The sequence below is a fragment of the Crocodylus porosus genome, unplaced genomic scaffold, assembly GCF_001723895.1.
Source record: "Crocodylus porosus isolate Cpor-Errol unplaced genomic scaffold, CroPor_comp1, whole genome shotgun sequence".
Lineage (NCBI taxonomy): Eukaryota > Metazoa > Chordata > Crocodylia > Crocodylidae > Crocodylus > Crocodylus porosus.
The window spans coordinates 23,060,675-23,082,992 of NW_017728950.1; the positions used below are offsets into that span (position 1 = coordinate 23,060,675).

Below are 22,318 nucleotides of genomic sequence, written 5' to 3' on the forward strand. Positions count from 1 at the left end.
ATGGATTCCAGTGAATGCGAGTATGCCCACGGGGGAGGAGATGATTGTTAGGTTCCTGAGGTGAGCTTTTCCCACCAGAAGAGTCTATTTGGTTACTCTGGATTTCTTTGGATTTAGATTGTGCCTGGAACTGGTATGGGGTTGGCACGCTAATGAAATCAATTATGTCTGCTACAGATATATTCTCAGTCAAGTGTGGATAAAGCAGCGTTGGTGCTGATGGTGCTGTTGTTATTGATAGGAGATCCCCTGTTGGTACCTTGGTTTTCAGTTCCTTTATCTGAGATTTCAGTTTTGGGAGTCCTTAAGGCTCCGAACTTAAGATTCTTGACGTTGTTTGGAAGCTTTTTTTATATTAATCAAATATTGAATCTTACTGAGTCTGTGGCATTGTGCTGCCTTTTGACTCAAGGGCTCCACGGAGATGAATGATTTTACTTAAATCAAATGTTCCCTCCAGGGGAAACTGCAAACTAGAGTCATCTTTGGTATACCTAATCCATTTGTCTAAAAACTTACAACTCTTATGGCCATAGAGTGTGTACATGTACAATGCTGGAGACCCTTTTGGCGGAGCCGGTACATCTTTAGATCCTCTGCTCCCCCTTTCTTTAACTCAATTCACACAGGTCTTTCACACAGGAATGGCTTATTGAGGGTGTCCAGTCAGGTTGTGAGATTTGCTAGTGGTACAGAAGTGCTGTGGCTAATGTCCAAAGACAAGACTCCACTGCAATAACGGCACACAATGCAGTTACTCACGGTTAGACACAGCTCATTTATGAGGGTGGGGAAAGGGTAAACCTGTCCACTGGGTCACAGGGTTCCAGTTGGGCCCCCTTGCATTCAAAACTGCCCTTCTGGACAGCCTTGGGGCAGCTGAACCCAACCTTAGTCCCAGACCTGGTCAGTGGCTCATATTTCTCAATTCATACTCTCAATTCACACGGGAATTTCTGTGTTGAGGCACAAGGTTCAAGAGCATTTCTTTAGTCTCAGCCTTGGTCAACGCTTATCGTGGAAAACACTCACACTCTAAGAGTTTCCACCTTGCACCCTTGCTTTCGAAGAGCACACAGAACAAGTCCGGTGTCCTTGGGGCGGCTGCACAAGGTTTTCACTCTTGGTTCCAAAAAGGAACTTAACTCAGTTCACACAGGGAAACACATTTACTGACAACAGCAACACAGTCTTTAACTGTAACCCTTTCTACTTGTAGTTACTACTTACAGAGTGGGTCTGAAAATTTTGGCAGCAAAAAGGTCAGATAGAGTAAGCCTCAAGCAGTGAATCAGGAAGACACAGAGACATCCTCTCACTGAAAAGCCCCAGTAGAGATTTCAAAAGGTCTCTTATCTTGGTTTGGCACCAGGGCTTCAGTGAAGAGATGTCTGTGTCCCAAACGATCACTCTGGGCATCTATCCAAGTCATGGCACCAAATTGTGGAAGAAATCAAACTTTGTGTTGTGTTTTGGTATTAGAATTAACAAACTCAGTCTGAGTTTATTAGCGCTCATACCATATGATTGTAGGGAGGAGATCTAAACAGAACTCCTCCTTTCTACAAGTTAGCATTCCTTTTTATACCTAAAATTGTTTAAACAATGCATCCTTGAAAAGAAAGTCAGGGGTAAATCGTAATAGTTGCTTGCTCAGCAACACATTTTGTTTTGAGAACTGTTATCACCTTTTTGTTTTTAGGAAAGAGAGAAACATTTGTTCCCAAAGAACTGTGCATGGAGTCCTAATAAGCAGAAGAGTTTTTCTTACCTGAAAACATTTTAAAATACGAAGCAAGAGCATTTTTTTTCTTCACTCTGAAGTCAAGTTAGAGGCCTGGATAAATTTATTGTCAAGTTAGAGGCCTGGATAAATCTACTTCAACACCTCTCACAAGGCAGGTTCTCCATTCCTCCAACTGCCTCAGCCCAGGGAGGTGCATGGCATCAGGCTCGGGATGAAGCTCACCTGCAGGGGCTGGGGAGGGGAGCAGTTCCCCAGAGCTGTTGGAGCCCCAGCCCCCGCCTCCGCCTTGCCTCGGGGAGGAGCTACTGCCTGCCCTGTGCCGCTTTCCCTTCCTGTGGGGATGCCGGCGCAGTGAGGAGTGATGAGTGGAGTGGAATGGCCTCCGTGCAGCCAAGTGGTAACTTACCGCCAGTAAGTGTCCTGCACCTGCCCCGGTGCCTCCACCACACTCTGCATCCACAGTTTCCAGGAAGTCGCAGCCCAGCTCCTCCTCGGGCAGGTGCACAGCATTAAAAAGTTACTGCGCAGCAAGATTTTTTTTATTGTTCGTGGCCACGCACACACGCAGCTTAGAAGGAACCTTCTATATGGTCTCCCTCCATCCACAGAGTCAGTTATATCATAGAAGGCTGTCCCAGGGAGGGGTCAGTGGCAAGGTCACAGGCCTGGAATATTACAATGCCCATGGTGCTTGCCTCACTATTGGCCCACTGGTTTTGCACCCCACTGAGCACTTGGAACCTCTTAACCTTCAGGTGGGTCTCCCTTCCACTAGCCTGCCACATCTTGGTTGTCAGAAAAATGCTGATGGAATAGGAGATTCCTCCAGAAATAGGAGCTATACTTTAAAGAAATCATAGTGATGGCGCAGAAATGAACCATACCCAATGTGTAGGAAAACTACTTAGCAAATATGGCAGAAGACCAGCTTGGCTTAGCAGAGAACTCTTCAATGAGCTAAGGCCTAAATGGAAGTTTACAAGAAGTGGAAACTTGGACAAACGAGTAGGGAGGAATTCAAGAGTACTGCTTTTAAACTCTTTGGTTTTGCTTGAGATGCATTGGTTGATACATGCCAGAGTATTGTTTGCCCTGCTGGCAGCATTGCACTGATGGCTCATGTTCATACTATAATCTATTATTACTCCTAGGTCCCTTTCAGTCATGGTGCTGGTCAGTTTGGCACCACCAAGCCTGAAAGCATGTTGGGGATTGTTCATTCCCAGATGGAGCACTTTACACTTCTCAGTGTTGAACTTTATCTGGTTCAGATCTGCCCAACTGGCCAGCCTGTCTAGGTCTTCTTGTATCTGCAGCCTATTTTCAAATGTAACCACGCTCCCTCGTAATTTGGTGTCATCCACGAACTTGGCCACATCCAAATCATTGATAATGATGTTGAAAAACACTGGATCGAGCACAGACCCCTGAGAGACACCAAAGGCCGCTTCTCACCAGGATGATACAGGTCCGTTCACTAGAACTCTCTGGGTCCTACCCCACAGCCAACTTCCTATCCACCTAACTGTCGAGCAGTTAAGCCCTCAATCCTCCAATTTTCCCACGAGAACACCATGGGATACCAGATCAAAGGCCTTTTGGAAGTCTAGGTATACAATGTCGACCTCCTCTCTGTTATCCAGGTGACAAGTTACCTGGTTGTAGAAGGAGATGAGATTGGTGAGACAAGACCTGCCTGCGCTGAAGCCATGCTGGCTGTAGTTCAGAATCCTACCTTTTGCAATCATATCACACATAGACTCCTTGATGAATTTTTCCAGGATTTTCCCAATTAGAAGTTAGTCTAATTGGCCTATAGTTGCCTGGGTCCTCTCTCCTCTCCATCTTGAAGATGGGCACAACACGGGCCCTCTTCCAGTCTTCAGGAACCTCCCCCAAGCACCACGAGTTTTGGAAGAGTTTTGCCAGATGTCCTGCGATAACTCCCTTAGCACTCTAGGATGAAGTTCATCTGGTCCTACTGACTAATAAATGTCTAACTTTTCTAACTGATCACACACCAGCTCAACATCAATAGTACAAAGACAGTCATTCCTACCATGCCCCTTCTGAGCCTTATCTAGTATTATTTTCCCCTTAGTCCAGTGAAATAATGAAGCAAAGTAGTCATTCAGGAGTTCAGTTTTCTCCTGAGTGTCAGTAGTGTAGGTTAGTTGAATTGCTTTGCATCATTGGTGATTTTTTTGGGCAGAGTGACCTGGCAGCGCCCATCTCCTCTCCAGGTATGGATGGCTGTTGGCTCACGGTGACGTCATCTGCCCTTTGACAGGTCTTGTTTTTAGTCCTGCTGGGTGTCCACACACCCTCCTCACCCAGGCTAGCCCAGGTTGGGGTGCCAGTTTTAGTCACTGACAACCTGACCGTGGAATAGGCTGGTCTGCTTTACATGAGAGGCCTGGGCTGACAGACCAGAGTGATTGAAGTCCCTCATATTTCTTTCATCCCTCCCACTGTTCCAGTGCTTTGGAGTCCAGCTCCAAACAAAGCTTATGGAAGGCAAAGAAGCACAGAGGGGTGCCTAAGGAGATGGATATTTATTTACTGGGTCTGTGGATTTATTTATTGGACTGTTCGGCTTAAGGATATTACAGTCAAGTATATCTAACTGCCAGCATTACTCAAACCTTGTGACCATGCAGCTAGGTGTGCTTGTCTGGTTCAGAGCATGGCTGGTAGAGGGACAGTGTTTAAAATTTTGTGGGATAGAGGCTAGCCAAAAGCAGGAAGAGGAATTCTTAGGGTGGTGGCAAAACACTTAATACCAATATTTTCCAGTTGATATTGGATAACATTTAGCTTCCCAACAAAGACAATATTTAGGAAATAGAGTATTCAGCTTCCAAATCAACAGTGTGTTTGATTTTCCCCCGCCATCATTTCTTCAAATGCCTTTTTCTGTATTTTAGAGTTGGTAAATTCATATCTATTGTTTTGTCTGTATTCACAACCATTTGAAAGCAATCAGATTAATAAAAAATGTAAGCAAGCTTTATTTTAATGGTTCTCAGGTGTGAAATAACCATATTCTAAATAACTACATTATCTCTAGGTATATCTCGTTTTGCTTCAACTTGCAGTTCTTAGCTCCAAAATATATCCCTGGCTATACTAATTTGTACCTGCTGAAGCTCTGAGCATTTCTTTTAAATAATTTTTAAGCACAGGAGTAAGATACTTAAGCATATTTTGTTTTGTTTTTCAGAGATTAAATGCACTGGCAGGATTAGTCCGTGGTAGTCTTCCTAAATTACACAGAAATATAATAACGGCACTGATAACTATTGATGTACATGCAAGAGACATCGTTAGTGAACTTGTTACAGAAAAGGTAATGTTATTTTTTTCTGAAGTAGCTTAGATAAACATGTACACAAAACCAACTGCTTTGAATCACTTTATTAAAAAATCACTGCATTTGATCTTTATAGGTGAATTCTGTTGACAGTTTTGAATGGCAAAAACAGCTACGTTATTACTGGGACTTGGATCTAGATAATTGCGTTGCTAGGATGGCTTTATCCCAGTATATCTATGGCTATGAATACCTGGGTGCGTGTCCAAGATTAGTGATAACTCCACTGACAGTATGTATTTTCCTACAGTTTTATCATTATTTAAATAGAAGTTTGCTGTCTTAGAAATGCTACTAATGGAGGTATTGATATTTAATACTCTTAGTTTGATGCATACCCAAGGCGTATGCTGGTTCAGTGAGTTCCATCTACAAAGGGAAAATAGACAAAGTCAAATAGAAAAAAAGACATCAGCCTTGTTATTATTAGTTAGACCTTGAGTTAAAATACCCACCATGTCCACCCATACCCCTGCAGAGGTGTCACCTTCAATATTCAGCAAATCTGAGCATGTGTCCTACTAGGTTGAGGGTTCGACAATATCTGTCAACATGAACTGAATGGATGACTAGCCTAGATCACAACATTGACATCCTTGAGAACCAGACTAGTGTACAATGAGGGATGTAATAATACTGGTCCATGAGAGTTTTGCTAGGACAAGAATTTTGTAATTGGGCTATGTGTGTGCTGATAATTTGGCCATTTGTGTGCCCTCATTCTTAATGGTGAAATTATGTACAGTTTTCTGATAATCTAAATACACTGGGGCAAATTCTCAACTGGTGTAACTTGTCAGAGTTCCAGGAGGCAATGACATATTATACCAGTGGATGACCAACCCTATGAGATCTGCTGTCATGTAGTACATAAGGTATTTATATGTATGGCAGAGAACACATAAAATGTTTAATTTGAAAAAGCAGTAAGTGGGAAGCAACAGAAGTTTGTGCATCACATATGATGATAACACTTGTATCTTCTCAGGATCGTTGCTACCTCTGCCTTATGGGAGCTTTACAGCTTGACCTGGGTGGAGCCCCTGCTGGGCCTGCTGGAACTGGTAAAACAGAGACCACAAAAGACCTTGCAAAAGCATTGGCCATTCAGTGTGTTGTGTTCAACTGCTCAGATGGCTTGGACTACAAGGTGAGAAAACTGGATCTATTCATTTATGCAATCTCACTTAAATCAATCAGATGGCATGGGCAAAATTGAATGCTGGATTTTTATCCTAGTGAAGTGACATAGGTCACATAAGAAGTATGCAGGAGAACTGGGAAACTAAACTGAATTTAAAAATCCTTTCTTTGGCTGAATTCTCTTCTTTGTCAAGAGACTTTTGATGCAGGGAGATGGAAAGGAGGGACCTTCCAAAAATCCCCATTTTAAGAGTTCACCAAGGAGCCATATACCAGCTAGAACTGTCATATGGATTTCACTCCATCCTCTTTGTTACTCTCCTTTGTCTTGCTGTAGCAAACACCTCCCCAGCAAGCTCCCTATGTCAGGGGAAAAGGACTGAGGTACTAACTGGCTCCATCAGTTTGGCACCAGTTGAAAATTCCCCCCCAACTGGAGAAATTCTCAGCTATGGTGAGATTTTGAACCTCTTAATTGGTATAAAAGGGCATGGAACTGAGACTGAAGCTCTGGCCCCTGTACTGAGAATGTTTATGTCATCTTTAGGATTTGAATTCATCTGCAACTTTTCAAATGACTTATTTTCACACTTATAACGGTGTTACAGTAAAGAAGACAATTCCGGAAAGGCTTTGGGTTTCACAGATCATGCGGCATCTTTCTGGAAAATGTGGGCTCTTTTTTTAAAAAAAAAAGTGTTTACTGTCATAGAAGTGTACTTAAACAAGCATTATATTGAAGAACATACAACAATTTCATGCTCATTTGTAAAAGTTCCTGTTTTCCTTTCCCAGTGGTGTATAGTTTTCCTGTGGCTAGCTCATATGAAAATACTCTCTGATGTCTGCTTGCTTTCAACAACTCTTTCTGTTCCCTGTACGAGCAACCCCTGCTTAACGCGGTTTCACTTAGCTCTGTTTAGCTATAATGCTCATTTTAAATTGATACCTGATTCCACTTAGTGCTCAGCAAGCTTCAGTATAATGCTTGCAGTCACCATCTTGAGTCATTAAAAACACTTGCAGTCTCCATCCTGGATCATCAAAAACTTTCGGTTTCGCTTAACACTCGTTTCACTTAACACTCAGTTTTTCAGGAACCAATTAAGAGCACTAAGCAGGGGTTGCTTGTACCCATTTCCTTTCTTTATTTTTTTTGTTTCAGACCCCAGGACCACTCTTATGACATCCCTTTTCTCTGTTCCCCATTTTTAGTTTTAAAATGTTCTTCACAATGCAGTGACCTTGAAATGCTTGACAACAAACATCTAATTGAAAGGAAATGTTTTTTAAAAATGAAGCTTAGTTTTCTTTTATGGGCTCCTTCTTCAAGTATCCTGTTGTGTCCCTTGACACATGCTGTTGGCCTCACATCATAACATGTCTTTTACATCAGTCAAAAATGGGAGTCCCATTCTTTTCTAAACTGTACAAACCACGCAGTTTCCTTGTCTTCCTCTCCGTCCCATTCTGACATGTCTCTTCCTTTGTCACTGGACTAAATACATTTATAAAGCTTTGAAGATCATCAGTGCATTGTGAAACCCTGCATAATCTTTGGCCATGTTATGGTTTCAGATGATGGGACGTTTCTTCAGTGGTTTGGCTCAGTCTGGAGCATGGTGCTGTTTTGATGAATTTAATCGAATTGATATTGAAGTTCTATCAGTGATTGCTCAGCAGCTAATTACTATTAGGAATGCTAAAGCTGCAAAGGTAATTATCTTTTATATTGGATAATAAAAGAGAAATAGTGTGTTATGTTAATGTTTGTGAAAAAGTCTGGATTATTGACAGTCCAGAACTGATTTATTTTTATTTAGCCACAGATCAGGTACAGCATGTGCTGGGATCGTTGGGTGGTGATAGCGTGGGGCTGGGACCCATGGCAGAGCTGCAATCCACCCTTGTGTGCCCCTGCCCATGGAACTGTGTTCTGGCACAGGGTGTGTGGGGAGCGAGGAGTGGATCATGGCTTTGGTCTAGGTAACTGTGGTACATTTGGGAGGGATGCCACCCCGTTCCTCCCCCTGTGGTTGAACCCATCTTCCGGTTCTCTCCCAGTCTCACCTCACCTTCAGTCTCTTTCCTGCCATGACTTTGATGTTATTTTGCTTGTTGTTGGCCCCTAGGGCCAGGAGTAACCTCACTGGTCATCTTGCCTGCCCAGCCACGCCAGCCTCCCACCTGGGACACTGTGCTCTCCCTCAAGTATTTCCCTTTTAAGGGAATGCTCCCTTAGGCTGCTGAACACCCATTGGGGCTTCACTGTCACAGCCTTGGCCCCCTTCTTCTCTGACTGGACCCTTGACCTTGGCCCACTGTTTAAGATTTCAGCTCTTGGGTATTGGCCCTGTTTTGGCAGCAGCTTCTCCTGGGGTTCCAGTATCACCACTCCACTCTACACCCCTCTGTCTTGGGCCTAGCTACTGGCATGTATAGCAGGGGAGTACCACACAGGCACCCCTGTTCATGGCCTTCTTCACCCCTGTAGCCACACCCCAGTTCTCTGGTCTCAAGTTCAGAACAGAACAAAAACACAAGCCAGCTGTTTCACAAAACATAGTCTCCCTCTCTCAGGGTAAATGTTACCTGCAGTCCCTACTTCCATCAGAACCATCTCACCCCAGCTCCCCTGGGTGGCTTGGGTGCCTTCCTGCCTGTCTCTAGCAGCCCCTCTCTCCCAGGAGATCATCTCGCTGCTGCAAGCAGGAGCTGCTACTTTGCATGGCCAGGGACTGGGCTTATATCCCCCAAGCTTAGCCTCCTTCCAGCCATGTGAATGGGTCTTCTGCACCCCAGGACCAGGTACCAGCTAATTGCTTCATTAGCCATCTGGCCTTTTTAGCCCCTCACTCAGTCCACCTTGGCTGTTACTCCTTGCTTGGTGCCCTTCCAGGCCCTGGGTTTCCTATCCTCTCAGGCCTTCTTAGTAACAGAGACAGGGGTTCCCTGTTACAGTGACCAAACTGAAGTGAAACCAAATGCCAAACTGATTTAAAAAAAAAAAGCTCACAATTTTATATTTGTGATCTTTCCTGGAAAATGCAATCCTATTTTTAAAGAAAATTCCAATTTTTCAGGAATGCAATATAAAGTATATTTTTCACTTTTCTCTTAAACAGCTCTTTCGATTTATGTTTGAGGGTCGTGAAATAAAGCTGGTCATGACATGTGCAGCATTCATAACCATGAATCCTGGCTATGCTGGACGGACAGAATTACCTGACAATTTAAAATCTCTCTTCAGACCATTTGCCATGATGGTTCCAAATTATGCCTTAATTGCTGAGGTATCTTTAAGTAGCTGGTACCATTAAGCGTGTTACAATTTTATTTAAGGATGTTTATTACATTTAGTATTAATGAACCACAGAATTATCTTGAACTGTTTCGGACTCCTGGTTCAGCATGAGTTGTATCTGCTCAGTAATGGTTGCCATTAATTTGGTTATCCTTACCTTTGGATTTCATTTTATACTGCTTCCCTGAAATAAACCTAACTACCAGCTGCCTTTGTCATTTACACTATTTTTCTTTTTTGGACTTATAATAGGTCTAAGTTACTCAGAAATTTAAGTCCATAATCTTAAAATAAGTTCTGTTCTATTATTATATAGTTTTGTGTGTGTGTGTGTATGTATGTTTTGCAGTTGTTAAGCCTGGACCTTGCAATATTTACCTACATCACTGTGTATTTACTTGCACAAGTGTTTCAATTAAAGTAAACTAAACTAGTTATGTGAATAAGCACTTGCAAAGGCTTACAGCTCTAACCATTAATATTTTCCCTAAATAAATGGATATCATGCATTAGATACTGTAGAAAGAAGTAGATCACGTAGCTGAGAGCATTTGTAAAAAAATGTAGACTAAATTACTACAAAATCATATTATCTCTAATTACATATGCAGACATTTGGGGCCAGATCCTGCTCCCAATGAAGCCAATGTGAGAGCAGCACTGAGACTGTAAATATGAGATTTTCAGTACATTATAAATACATTTAGATGTGCTTTTTTGTTTGCTCTAGGTGATTTTATATTCAGAAGGATTTGAGTCTAGTAAAGTTCTTGCAAGGAAGATGACTCAAATGTACAAACTTTGTAGTGAGCAACTCTCTCAACAGGACCACTATGACTTTGGAATGAGAGCTGTTAAATCTGTATTAGTCATGGCTGGGTAAGAATCCTCAAAAGGTACGAGATCCAGCATTGTTATGAAAATGTCTCTGTCAAATCCAAGAATTTAATAAATGCTTTACCTTTCCCTCATGCTAAAAGGAAGATACACTTCTTATTATTGACCTTCTGGAGGTAAGCAAATACCTTCATGGAGCAGGATACACTTATTTGTGTTGGTACTGAGGTTGGTGGGTGATTTTTCCAAGACTTCAGTATTGCTGAATTCTGGAAAATAAATAGTGATACTGATTAATAAGAAGTTGGAGTTCAATTATAAAAAATGGTTTGATGGTATAATACCAAATTATAACTGGAGAGTAACTGAATACACTCCCTTTTTAAATGCTAGTTATACCAGTTAACTTATATTACCTATAAAGATTTGTATACAAATAGATTGAGAAAAACTGAATCATCCTAGGTACTGTTTTTTTTAAACTTAGGTCATTAAAAAGAGAAAATCCAGATCTGAATGAGGATGTTGTATTAATAAGGGCTTTACGAGATTCCAACCTACCAAAATTTCTTGCAGATGATGCTCTTCTTTTCAGGTAATTTTATGTTTTAATAGTCTGTCTTCCACATATCATTGCATCACATTTATATTGCCATTATTAAAAATAATCAAAACAATTTATGTTTACAAACTTAGTTTTATTTGCACTATACATCAAAAGCCACTATATTATGTTTTTTCTAGTACCTTTCATTGTAATCCTGTTTTTAATTGCTTATAACTTTGGGAAACGTTAACAGTTTCAGTTGAAATGCCCCATGTTTGGTTTCTGCTACAACTTTAATTATTTTGGAAAGTTTAAGTAAAAATGGTGCAGCTCTTTCCAAGAATGAATCTTGTGAAAAATAAGTACTTTTGCCAATATTGGACTTTTCTTTATTTCAGTCTTTTTGGAGCAACTTCAACACTCCTGTAGTTTGGATAAGAACTTGAAATTAGGCATGGGTATAGTCCCCATCAGAGAAGTCTGTTTTGCTGTTTCCATGAAATCTAGCCCAAACTGTTCAAATTATAACCTTCTGAAAAGATCTGTGTCCAGCTGTTTTGGCACTGCTCCTTGCTTGTGCTATGCCCCCTGCATTATTCTGAAGTAACTGCAAAGTCCTGATTCAGCTCGGACACAGGCATGATGCTTTCTCTTGTTCTTGCCATTGCTTATTTCTCAACAGAGTAGATGGTAGCCTAAGAAATGTATCCTGTGCTTGGAGCCTGAAGCAGAGGAATTTTGGTTTCTTTTCTTTTCTTCCACTGTCAGATTATTGCTGTTATTATTTACTCATATGCTACATACTCCTACACTCTAACAGGGAATAAAGTATAAGGCACTTTCCTGCTCCCCGATCATGTTCTACACCAGAGGTGGCCAATGCACATGTGCCACAAGTTTCTGTGTGTGGCATGCAGCTGACTGGGAAGGGGACAGGCAGCACAGTGGTAGTATGGCAGGGAACAGAAAGCTAAGCAGCAGATGGATCAGCAGGGATTCTGGTTTTCAATACTAAGAAAATTGCAAATTCTTTGATAACCCCAAAATCCATGGTTAAAATGAAAGCCCCCGCCATGGCCCCCCGGTTTTGCTTGTGCCCCTCACTCCCCAGCCACAGCCCCTGTGGCCCTGCTGGTATCCCTTGCTCCCCCCGCAGCACCTTGGCCCTGCTAGTGCCCCTCCCCCAACAACCTCCCAGCCCTGCTCCTGCCCCTCACTCCTCCCCACAACGCCTCCCGCCCTGTCGGTGTCCCTCACCCCCCACCCACAGCTCCTGTTCACCCAGCCCTGCTGGAGGGGGCCCCCAGCTGCCAGGCTTATGGGACCAGGGACCTGGGTCCACAGCCCCCTGCCCCTGGCAGGAGGCAGTGGCTGCTGCAATGGAGCAGAGCCTGGCTCCCTCCCACTGCCTGCCTGCTGTGGGCTCAGGCGGGGGTAGGGGGGGAAAGATGCTCCTCACCGTGGCAGGGGAGTTTTGTATCCCCAGATCTGTGTGTGGGGTTGGGCCTGTGCCCTGCCCACTTCAGGCTTGGGCTCCTGTCCTGCTGCCCGTCCCTGTTCCCCAGGGCCTTGCAGCCCAGCATGTGTGACCCAGTGCTGTAAAGAACAGTGAAGCCATGCAGTGAGCATCGCACTCCTCTGGTGATGCATCCCCTGCTGCGCAGCTGCAACAGGGGCACTGGTGTGGAGTTGTGCACAGGGGCCATGGCAGCATGGAGATCACAGCGGCAGGGAGCTTCCTGTACCACTCCATTGTTCTTTGCAGCACTGGGTCACATACCAGGCTGAGGAGGCCCCAGGGGAGGGCAGCAGGGTGGGAGCCCAAGCCTGAAGTGGGCAGGACACAGTCCCCACCCTGCACACAGATCTGAGGGACATGGGTCCCCCCTGTCCCCCAGGAGTGCATGCAGCAGCAGGGAGCTGGCGTTCCCCCGCCTGCACAAGCTGCCTATGGCCCTAGGCCCCAAGCCCCAGGCACTGCCCGGCTGGGCAGCAGCCCTAGCCACAGCCCTGCTCAACTCCCTCCCTCTCTCCCTATGGGGGCCTCAATCCTCCTCCCCCCCCCCCCCCCACACACACATACACTTACATGCAGGAGCTGCTTTCCAGGCTGCCTGGCAGCCATGTGTATGTACATGCACATGATGCCCCCTGCCTGACCAGCCCCCTGCAAACTGGAACTCCACTAGCCTGCAGGGAGCTCATTGCAAAACTGCAAAATCTGTGGGTTTCTCTAGTAAAATGAGAAATCTGTGTATGCTTCCAATAAAAGGTAAAATCTACAGTTTACTCCGTTTTTCTGTGGGAAATGGAAAACCCAGATCCCTCTTGGTCAGGGAGCAGAAAGCAGAGCAGCAGATTAGGCAGTGGAAGTGGATGGAGTGGCAGTCAGAGAGGGTATGGGGCTAATTTCTGCTACACCTGATAAAGTCTGGCAACCACTGTTCTTCAGAAAAAAGTAACTAAGAGGCTGGGCCAATTGTTACTTCAAAAAACAGCTGGAAAAAGACTTAAATCTTGAGTATGCCCACACTCAAATCAAATCACTTAGCCATATTGCCTTAGAAGGACTTGGCTGTATCTCTTGTGTTCAGTTGTTTGTCTATAAAACAGGGTTACTGTGTAAATATCTAGTGATTCATGTTATACCTTTGCTGATTGTTTCACAGGATAATAGCTTATTGCTGGTGTTTACTAACAGTAGAGATTTGTGCCAGGGATGTGAAGGTCTTTCGTTCAAATCTTCTTAATTATCCACGATGGGAGAATTACAATTGCACGTGAACTTACTCTCTTTTTTAAATTTTTGTTTAAAAAAAACCAAACCCTCCAAGCAACTAAGAAACTGCTTCCAAAATACCTTGTGCTAAAATAAAGCTATTAAGTTTGAAAATCAAACACACGAGAATACTCAAGATTTAGATTAAATTTGTGCACATAACCTTAAATCTTTCCTTTCTGCTTATACATTGTATTACTGTCTATAACTACACCATGATTGTATGCAGTTTCTCTTCCCCTGCCTGAATCACTGTAAATGCAGGGATGATTTAATTCGCTAAATTCAGGTTGTGCAGTGAGTGATGCTTTTGTCAAAGGGACTCCTGCCTAATTCACTTCAGAAATTGGAAAGGTGGGTAGTGATGGAAACTGGGGACTCCTTTGCGTAATGGTGTTGGGCAAGTTACCTTTACCAAATGTATTGTTTATGGTTTCTCCTTTTTAATGAGGGCCTAACTTGGTTCACTTACACATGTACAGAAATGCATACTGGACTGTATTTATACACCTCAGATTGGGGAATATCAAAGTTTGAAAGCACCTGTTTTATGAATACAGCTTTAACTGATACGAATTGAGCACTTTGGCCATGTCCAGATGTGCGGGGGGTGCGTGCCTGCATTTTCTTTACCTTAGTTGGAAGTGAAGGTGCTCAGCATTTTTGGGAAGCAGGGGCCATTTCCAAAAAAGTGTTCAGGCATATAAATCCTTTTTAGGATTTCAGAGGAGTTTAGGCACGAGGAGCTTTTTTACATATGCTCTGAGAGTGGTGGGGTGGGGAGGGGTGCTTTAATTAGAGAGGCTCCAAAAGCTGCTCTAATTAAAGTGCCCACAGCATCTCATGTATCAGCGTCCCTGCACTTCAAAATGGCAACAGAGGCACTTTAAAGCTTATTGAATGAGCTTTAGTTAAAGCACCCCAATGCCATTTTGAAGCACAGAGACACTGATACATGAGATGCAGAGGCTGCTGGATGCACGCTAATTAAAATGCGGCAGCAGACTTGATTAATCAAGTCTGCTCTCATCTGCTGTAATTACAACATGTGGGAGCAACCTTCCCACATGTGTACAGGCACCCATAAAGTGTTAGGTGCCTGGACACATTTTGGTTAGATCACCACTCTAGATACCTAAATATGCGTGTAGGAACCAACTTGTAGGCACCCACAGTAAAAAGTTTGGATTATAAAATCTAAAACATTCCTTCTTGCCCATCAGATTATAGGCCTATATAAAAGCTGTCCTTATGAAAACAGCAGCAAATCAAAAAAGATGTGCACTACTAAATAAAAATGGATTATTTTAAATATAATCCAAGTAACACATTAATTGACAAGAATAAACAACGTTTTTTTTGTCTGTTTCAGTGGAATTATTTCTGATCTTTTCCCGGGAGTTATAATCCCAGACCATGACTATGGAATCCTACAATCAACAATTATAGATGTCATGCTTTCACAAGGATTGCAACCAGAAGACAGCATGGTTCATAAAGTCATACAGCTCTATGAAACCATGCTAGTAAGGCATGGCGTTATGCTTGTTGGGCCAACAGGAGGTGGGAAAACTACAGTTTATCAAGTTCTGGCACAATCCTTAGGAGAATTGCATAAGGCTGGGGAGCAAAACCCATTTTACCAGCCTGTCAAAACATATATTTTGAACCCCAAATCAATTACAATGGGGGAATTGTATGGCGAAGTTAATAACTTAACTTTGGAGTGGAAAGATGGATTGATGGCACTTAGTGTTCGGGCAGCTGTAAATGACACTTCGGAAGATCACAAGTGGATCATTAGTGATGGGCCAGTCGATGCATTATGGATTGAAAATATGAATACTGTCTTGGATGATAACAAGATGCTGTGCTTGGCCAACAGTGAAAGAATCAAACTTACACCCTTCATCCATATGATGTTTGAGGTACTATGAGGTCTTAGATTTTAACTGCTCTATTGATTAGTCCTTTGACCCACAACTGAATTGAATAGCTATTTGTTTTTAAAAGTTGTCCTGTCTTGCTTCTGTCTTTCTGTTTATGATGGATGACTTGGGACTTTTTCCAAAATGTTCTTCTCCCTTGCTAGCCATTCAAGATCAAAGCCAAATAACTTTTGTCATCAAGTAGTTAAAGAGGGTAGAACTCTGCTCTTGTTTGGTTTTCTAAGTGTCCAGTTTTGGTCATCTACATGTTCATAAAAAATGCTGCTTAAACACATGTTGGAATTCAGTTTCTAGCTATGTAGTCCTGTGTGTGGACAACTATTTGTACATATATATACATTGGCAAAAACATTGGAGAGAGAGTGCCCCATCTTTGCCTTTCAGTTGCTTAGTGACTAGGACATATTGGAAGCTGGGTCTATGTGACTTCCCAGTGCAGCATTTTGGCCAGCATGCTGCATCTTATCACCCCCCACCTCTTTTTTTGGGCATCCTTTCAGTGGACAGATGGTAGATATTGCAGCCTGTGATATAAATGGCTTGCAGTGTCTCATGTGACTGAATAGTCCAATCTAAGATTTGCATGATCTGTGAATGGTTGCAGGTATGTATGTGTCAAGGTTGGGTGGTTTGGAAGCTGCCTGCTTCCTACAGACTCTTTTCTCTTCAAGCTGTTAGAGCCAATTCCTGTTGTGGACTTTGATGCTCTGGTGGAGATGATAACGCCACTTATTCTGATCACTTGCTAAGGTCTTCCATTGTTCAGGATCAGTTCCAAATACCTTCATATCTTGCTTGCATGCATCTTTGTAATGAAACTTGGGGATTTGGCTTGGGGATTTAAAAGGAAGCTGACTAGGCAGTAGGCATTGATTGGAACAAGGGAGTTACACGAGAGGAAACCTGAAGGAATGTGGGGAGATGATAGCAAGGGATTGAGCAATGGGACTTGGGGGAGAGTCCCAAAGACTGACTTACCTGTGAAGACAGGGAGGCGAGGCAGCTGCGATATCCAAGCTGGTAGATCTGGATCCAGGGGGTCCAGGCAGCCAGTCAGGGGACGTGGAGGGAAGAAGAGATGGAGCCGAGTGCTCATGTGAGTTTGGGGCGTGTGCCCAGTGTGACTTGGCCCTGAAAGATAAGGGCCAAGATGAACTGCGGGACTGTCAGCTTGGGACCTATGTGGGGAAGAATGGGGTAAGTGCCCAACAGCACAGAACTGGCTGCTTAGAGGCAGATCAAGGCCATCCAGGAACTAAGACTCGCACAAAGGAGAACTGAGTACTAAGTCAGAACACGTGGTGTGGTAAGGGCAGGGCATGGGGATGGTAGAGCCCTGTGAAGTGAAGCCAACCTTCTAAGTTACAGAACAAACACCAGCCTTATCTCTTAAGACTGTATTCATTGTTGATTCCTTCCTTTTTGTAAATCGCAGCAAGTGAGTTTCAGGAGATTATCTGGTCCAACATGACAGACGGCAGTTTTACTTTGGGAGGACCTAGCTAATCTTTCACACCTCTGATAGTTCCCCATATAGCATGTCCTTAGGTATACATCCATCTTCCAATCTGCTCAGATGGCATAGTTAGCTCAGTCATCTCTGTTTGAATAGGGCTGTCACATTTGGGAAATTTACCCTTTCAAGATCCTCTGTTAGGCCATTTGATACTGAGAATGTAGAGCAAACAGCGCAGGTGGAAGCTGTTTAACCTTTTCTGTTGATGTGCATAAGTTGTCCATGTTTTCTCACCATACATGAGAGTGCTGAGTACGCAAGCTTTGTACACTAGCATTTTGGTCTTAATGGTAAGTTTTGAGTTGTTCCATCCTCTTTTAGTCTGCTGAAGGTGGTGGCAGCCTTTCCGATGCAAACATCGAATTCATCATCCAGTGAGAGGTTGGTGGTCACTGTGGAACCTAGGTAGCTGAGCTTTTGTACTACTTCTAGCTGGTTCTCATTAAGGGTGATTGCTGGATCTTGTGGAACTCCCTGTCCTAGTACAACTTTTCTTTATGCTAATGGTAAGAGCAAATGCCTGGCAAGCTGTTGAGGGGCAATCCATGATTTCTTGTAGTAGGTCTTCGTTGTGGGTTATAAAGGCAGCATCATCAACGAATACAAGCAAAGTGGATAAAAATCAATGATTAAAAAAAATTAAAAATCATATTTTTTTATTTAAATCGTATTTTTTAAGTTTAATCATATTTTTATATGGAGATGAGAGATAACAGACCTGATTGCCCACCCATCAGCCCTGCTGTCTCTCTGCAAGTTTGTATACACACAGTCAAGCCCTTACCTTTCTCTAAAAATGCAAAGTTTCAAGAAGTGTAAATGAATAAAAGATATCAAGCAACAAGAATTCACTTTTTGTAGAAAGCAATGATTAAATTGAGGCTTTCTGACCAGTGATTTAAATCATAATTTAAATTGATTTGATTTAAATCAGACCCACCTGGAACAGAAGCTCCCTGAGCAGCACCTTTCTAACTTTAGTCTTTGCCTTAAGTCGTGACAGGTTAAAGAGTTTCCCATTTGATCTTGTGTGAAGGTATACTCTACCTTCCATGTCTTTAAATCCACAGTTCAGTAGTATACCGAGAAGATGCGAAAGTGTGTAGGGGCAAGAGCACAACTTTGCATCACTCTGCTTTTCATCTCAAAGCTATCCAAAGTGGGCTCATAAAACTGAACAGTTGCTTTCACATTGTTGTGGAAGGAGAATATAACACTTAGCAGGAGTGTTGGGCATCTTATCTTTTAGGGGGAGGAAGTCAGGTAAGGTAGAGTCAAAGGACCCCAGCAAGATGAGACTCTCTGAGTCTGACCTTAGAGCCAATTCCCCTGCCATCAGACTGATATAGCCAAGGCTGCAGTTGGCCAGTTTTTCCATGAGGAGATCATGGGACACCAGATCAAAGGCTTTTTTAAAGTCCATATATATGATATCAATGTCTTCTCCCTTGTCCAGGTGATAGGTCACCTGGTCATAGAAGGAAATGAGATTGGTCAGGCAAGACCTATGCACAACAAACCCTTGCTGGCTGTCCCTTGGGATGTTGCCATCAGCCAGCTTGTCAAGAATGGTCTCTTTGATAATTTTTTTCCAAAATCTTTCCAGGGATTGAGGTCAAGCTGATTGGCCTGTAGTTCCCCAGATCTATTTTTCTCCCTTTCTTGAAGGTAGGCACCACATTGGCCTTCTTCCATCTTTAGGTACTTCACCTGAGCGCCATGAGTTCTTGAAGATCCTTGCCAGCGGCTGGGCTATGATGCCTGCCAGCTCCTTAAGTACCCTGGGGTGCAAACTGTCAGGACCAGCTGACTTGAATGTGTCCAGCCTCTCAAGGTATTCTTTTACAAGGTCTACACCAATGTTGGGTAATAAATTCACCCTCACCCTGGCCATCCCACATTGTGTTAGGCAGGACGGCCCATTGGGCTGGTGAAAAAACGATGCGAAATACCCATTAAGCAAGTTGGCCTTTTCTTGGGTGTCGGTTTTCAGTTATCCCATTTGGTTTAGCAGGAGTCCAATGTCTGGTTTAGCAGGGGTCTTTCCAGCGTTTGAGTAGCAGCTAATGAAGATATGGTAGTAGGCCTTCTTTCCCACACTTGAGAATTTCTGCTGGGATGCCATCTTTTCCAGGAGCCTTGCCACTTGATAATGAATCAGTTGCCTTGCTTGACTCTTCTACAGTGGGTTCCACATCTAACTCTGGCATGACCTGTAGAGTTGGTATTTGGGCCAGTGATTTGCTGGTGATGTTTCTTTCTTGTAAGTATAGCTCTGAGTAGTGTTCAACCCAATGAGACATCTGCTTGCTTCTATCTATAATAGATTCACCACTGCATGATGTGAGAAAGGCAACCTTGTGAGTAGGGCCTAGAGAGCTTTCTTCAGACAATCGTACGTGACTTTTGGTTTTGTGTGTCTGAGGTTACCTGTATCTCATTACAGAGCTTAGACCAGTACTGATTTGCACAGTATCTGGTTGCTCCCTGTACCTCATTTTTTTCCTGTCGAAGTCTCGTTTTGGTGCTTGCTGTTGGTTTCTTGCGTTTGAGACGTTGATAAGAAGTAAAGGTTCTTCTGCATTTTCTTCAAACCAGTCCTTACTGGATGGTCTCTTTTCCCCAAATGTAGCTTTAGCTGTTTCATGGATTGCAGTTCTTAAATTTTCCAAGATTTCCTCTGTCTTTTCTGGTAGTGACTTACTTCCCAAACATGCTGAGTTCAAAAGCCTTTACAACCTCTTGGCACATTCTCTAGTTCTTGGTGTTAGTCGTATTGATTTTGGGCTTATTCCTAGGTTTTGTTCTATGTAGTTTCATGGCTGTAACTTTCACTTTACTAATGATCAGGGAGTGCTCAGTGTCACAAGCGGTACTGTGGAACATGCAGGTCTGCACTGAAGGTAGACCTTTCCTTTTAACAATAACAAGATCTAGGTGATGCCAGTAGCCTGATCATGGATGTCTCCATGACACTTTGTGGCAATCTTTTCCAGCAAAATATGAATTGTAATGCACAGTTGGTTTTGGGCACAGAATTCAAGAAGTTGTTGGCCGCTTTCATTCATCTTGATAATGCTAAAATGTCATAGGCAACCTGGCCATGAGTTGTTATGCTGTGCTGACTCTTTCATTAAAGTCTCTGAGGAGGTTTGATGGTATGCCTTTGACAGCACGGTGCAGTGTGTCATAAAATGTATCCTTCTGCTCAGGGCTGGAGCTGAGTGTTGGTACATAAACGATGATGATGTTCACAAAGTCAGTGGTCTGAAGTCTAAGTGAGATGATGTGCTCTGACTTCCTAATGGGTGTTTCTATAAGCTTTGCCACCTTGTTGCTCATAGTGAAACCAATGATGTGCAGATTATTTTCTTCAGCACTTTTACCTTGCCAGAAAAGGTATAATTGGCCTCTTGGATAGAACCAGCACCTGCAAGTGTTGTTTCCTGGAGCACTGCAGTGTCAACAGTGAGTTTATACAGCTCACAGCCAATCAAAGTGACTTCTGTATGCTGCTTATTAGGGGTGCACAGATAGAGATTTTGGGAGCCGATACCGATAGCTGATTTTTAAGGAGGCATATTGGCCAATACCAATCCAATTTCCAATACAGCTGCATGCAGCTGGTAAGTCTGTTGTGGTGGGAGGAGAAAGAGGAGGAAAGGGGCGTGGGAGGGGCAGATTAATGCCCCCCCTGCAGTGAGGGAGGGAATGGGGCTGGAACAGGGACTGGGAGGAAGGGACAAAGCCACAGGATGTGTGTCTTAGTAAGGTGGCTGCTGACCTGAAAGGGAAGGGGCCCTAGGTGCTAGTTAGGGGCCCTATTCCCAGTGAGGGAGAAGTTTCCTTCCTGCACCCGTTTTTTCCAATGACTATATTAGTGGCTGAGCTTTGCAAGAAGTGCCAGAAAAGGGAATAGATGATGGATGACCTGTGGTATTCTGGCTAGAGTGCTGTCCTGGGAAGTCCAACCACCTTTCTTGTGGTTTATCCTTTTTCTTTCCACTGGGCATCTATTCACCTAACTTTATTATGCAGGAATCGATTTGCCTTTCTGAGAGAGTTATGTTATTCCTGGATCTCAGAAAGAAAACCAGAGAGGTTCCTACCAAATTTCACGGTTTGAAATTATTTTTAATATCTTGTCTAAATCCTTTCTCTTTCTGTAATGTCATACCATTACCTAATGATTGCTATTAGCTAACCCAACTTTTCCCCCCCACTTCCTTTGAAATCCCACTCATTTTCATGTCCTTCTTTACCATTAGTACAGCCAAACATTTTCTACCTGGTGCAGAACTTCTGTATCTCTCCTGGGATTAGTATTTAACCTGACAATTTTGGGCAGAAGGATTTAGTCATGGAAGTGACTGACTAAAGTTAGTAAAAAATGAATAACCCTGTTATAGGTAAAAAACAAAAACAACCAAAATATCTACAGCCTGATACCTGAATATGATCATTAGTACAGGGTTCTAACTAATGTAGTAAATTACCATTTACAGAGTCTTACTTAACTGGTATTGCATTAAGTCCAGAATAGTATTGTTTGCTATCTCTGAAAGCTATAATTAAATAAAAATAACATCGGCTAAAATACTGCTTTGGATGTTCCAAATTAGAAGTAACCCATATGTAGTCAAGAAATAATGAGCTAGTTTTCTCTCAGATTTGGCTAGGGATTTATGAAGTGCTTGTGTTTCTCTAACTGCTGTATAAAAGATTGCTGTTTTGTAAAGAATAAAATGAAATATAGTTCTGAGTATTTTCATATCAGAGAGGGAATTCATTTGCTATATTGAAATTGTCCATATAGTTTTTCCACAGTTTCCAAATATTTCACTAGCTGACCTCTTTATTAATGCAAATCAGTTTCTTCGTAGAGATGATGGTATAGTTCTTTGCTGTGTGAATACGCCTGTGATTTATTCCCTCTGAATCCATACAGGAGTCAGGATGCCAAACAAGAATATTTTTTGTAGCAGCTATGCATTTTTGTTTAAATTCTAACTGATGAGAAGAAACCAGAGAATAAGGATAACATTTCATAGATTTCATAGATTTCATAGACATTAGGGCTGGAAGGGACCTCGGGAGATCATCGAGTCCAGCCCCCTGCCCAA

The 22,318-nt window shown here is 42.9% G+C and overlaps 1 protein-coding gene across 1 annotated transcript in view; it reads left to right on the plus strand.

Annotated features, from left to right (window-relative positions):
* DNAH6 (dynein axonemal heavy chain 6) overlaps nt 1-22,318 on the plus strand; it is a 244,646-nt gene that overhangs the window by 84,713 nt on the left and 137,615 nt on the right. The window contains exons 27-34 of the mRNA XM_019555221.1: nt 4,971-5,096; nt 5,197-5,352; nt 6,109-6,270; nt 7,842-7,979; nt 9,389-9,556; nt 10,298-10,446; nt 10,892-10,999; nt 15,103-15,658. Of these exons, the coding sequence (XP_019410766.1) occupies nt 4,971-5,096; nt 5,197-5,352; nt 6,109-6,270; nt 7,842-7,979; nt 9,389-9,556; nt 10,298-10,446; nt 10,892-10,999; nt 15,103-15,658 (1,563 nt within the window). The remainder of the gene's footprint in view (nt 1-4,970; nt 5,097-5,196; nt 5,353-6,108; nt 6,271-7,841; nt 7,980-9,388; nt 9,557-10,297; nt 10,447-10,891; nt 11,000-15,102; nt 15,659-22,318) is intronic.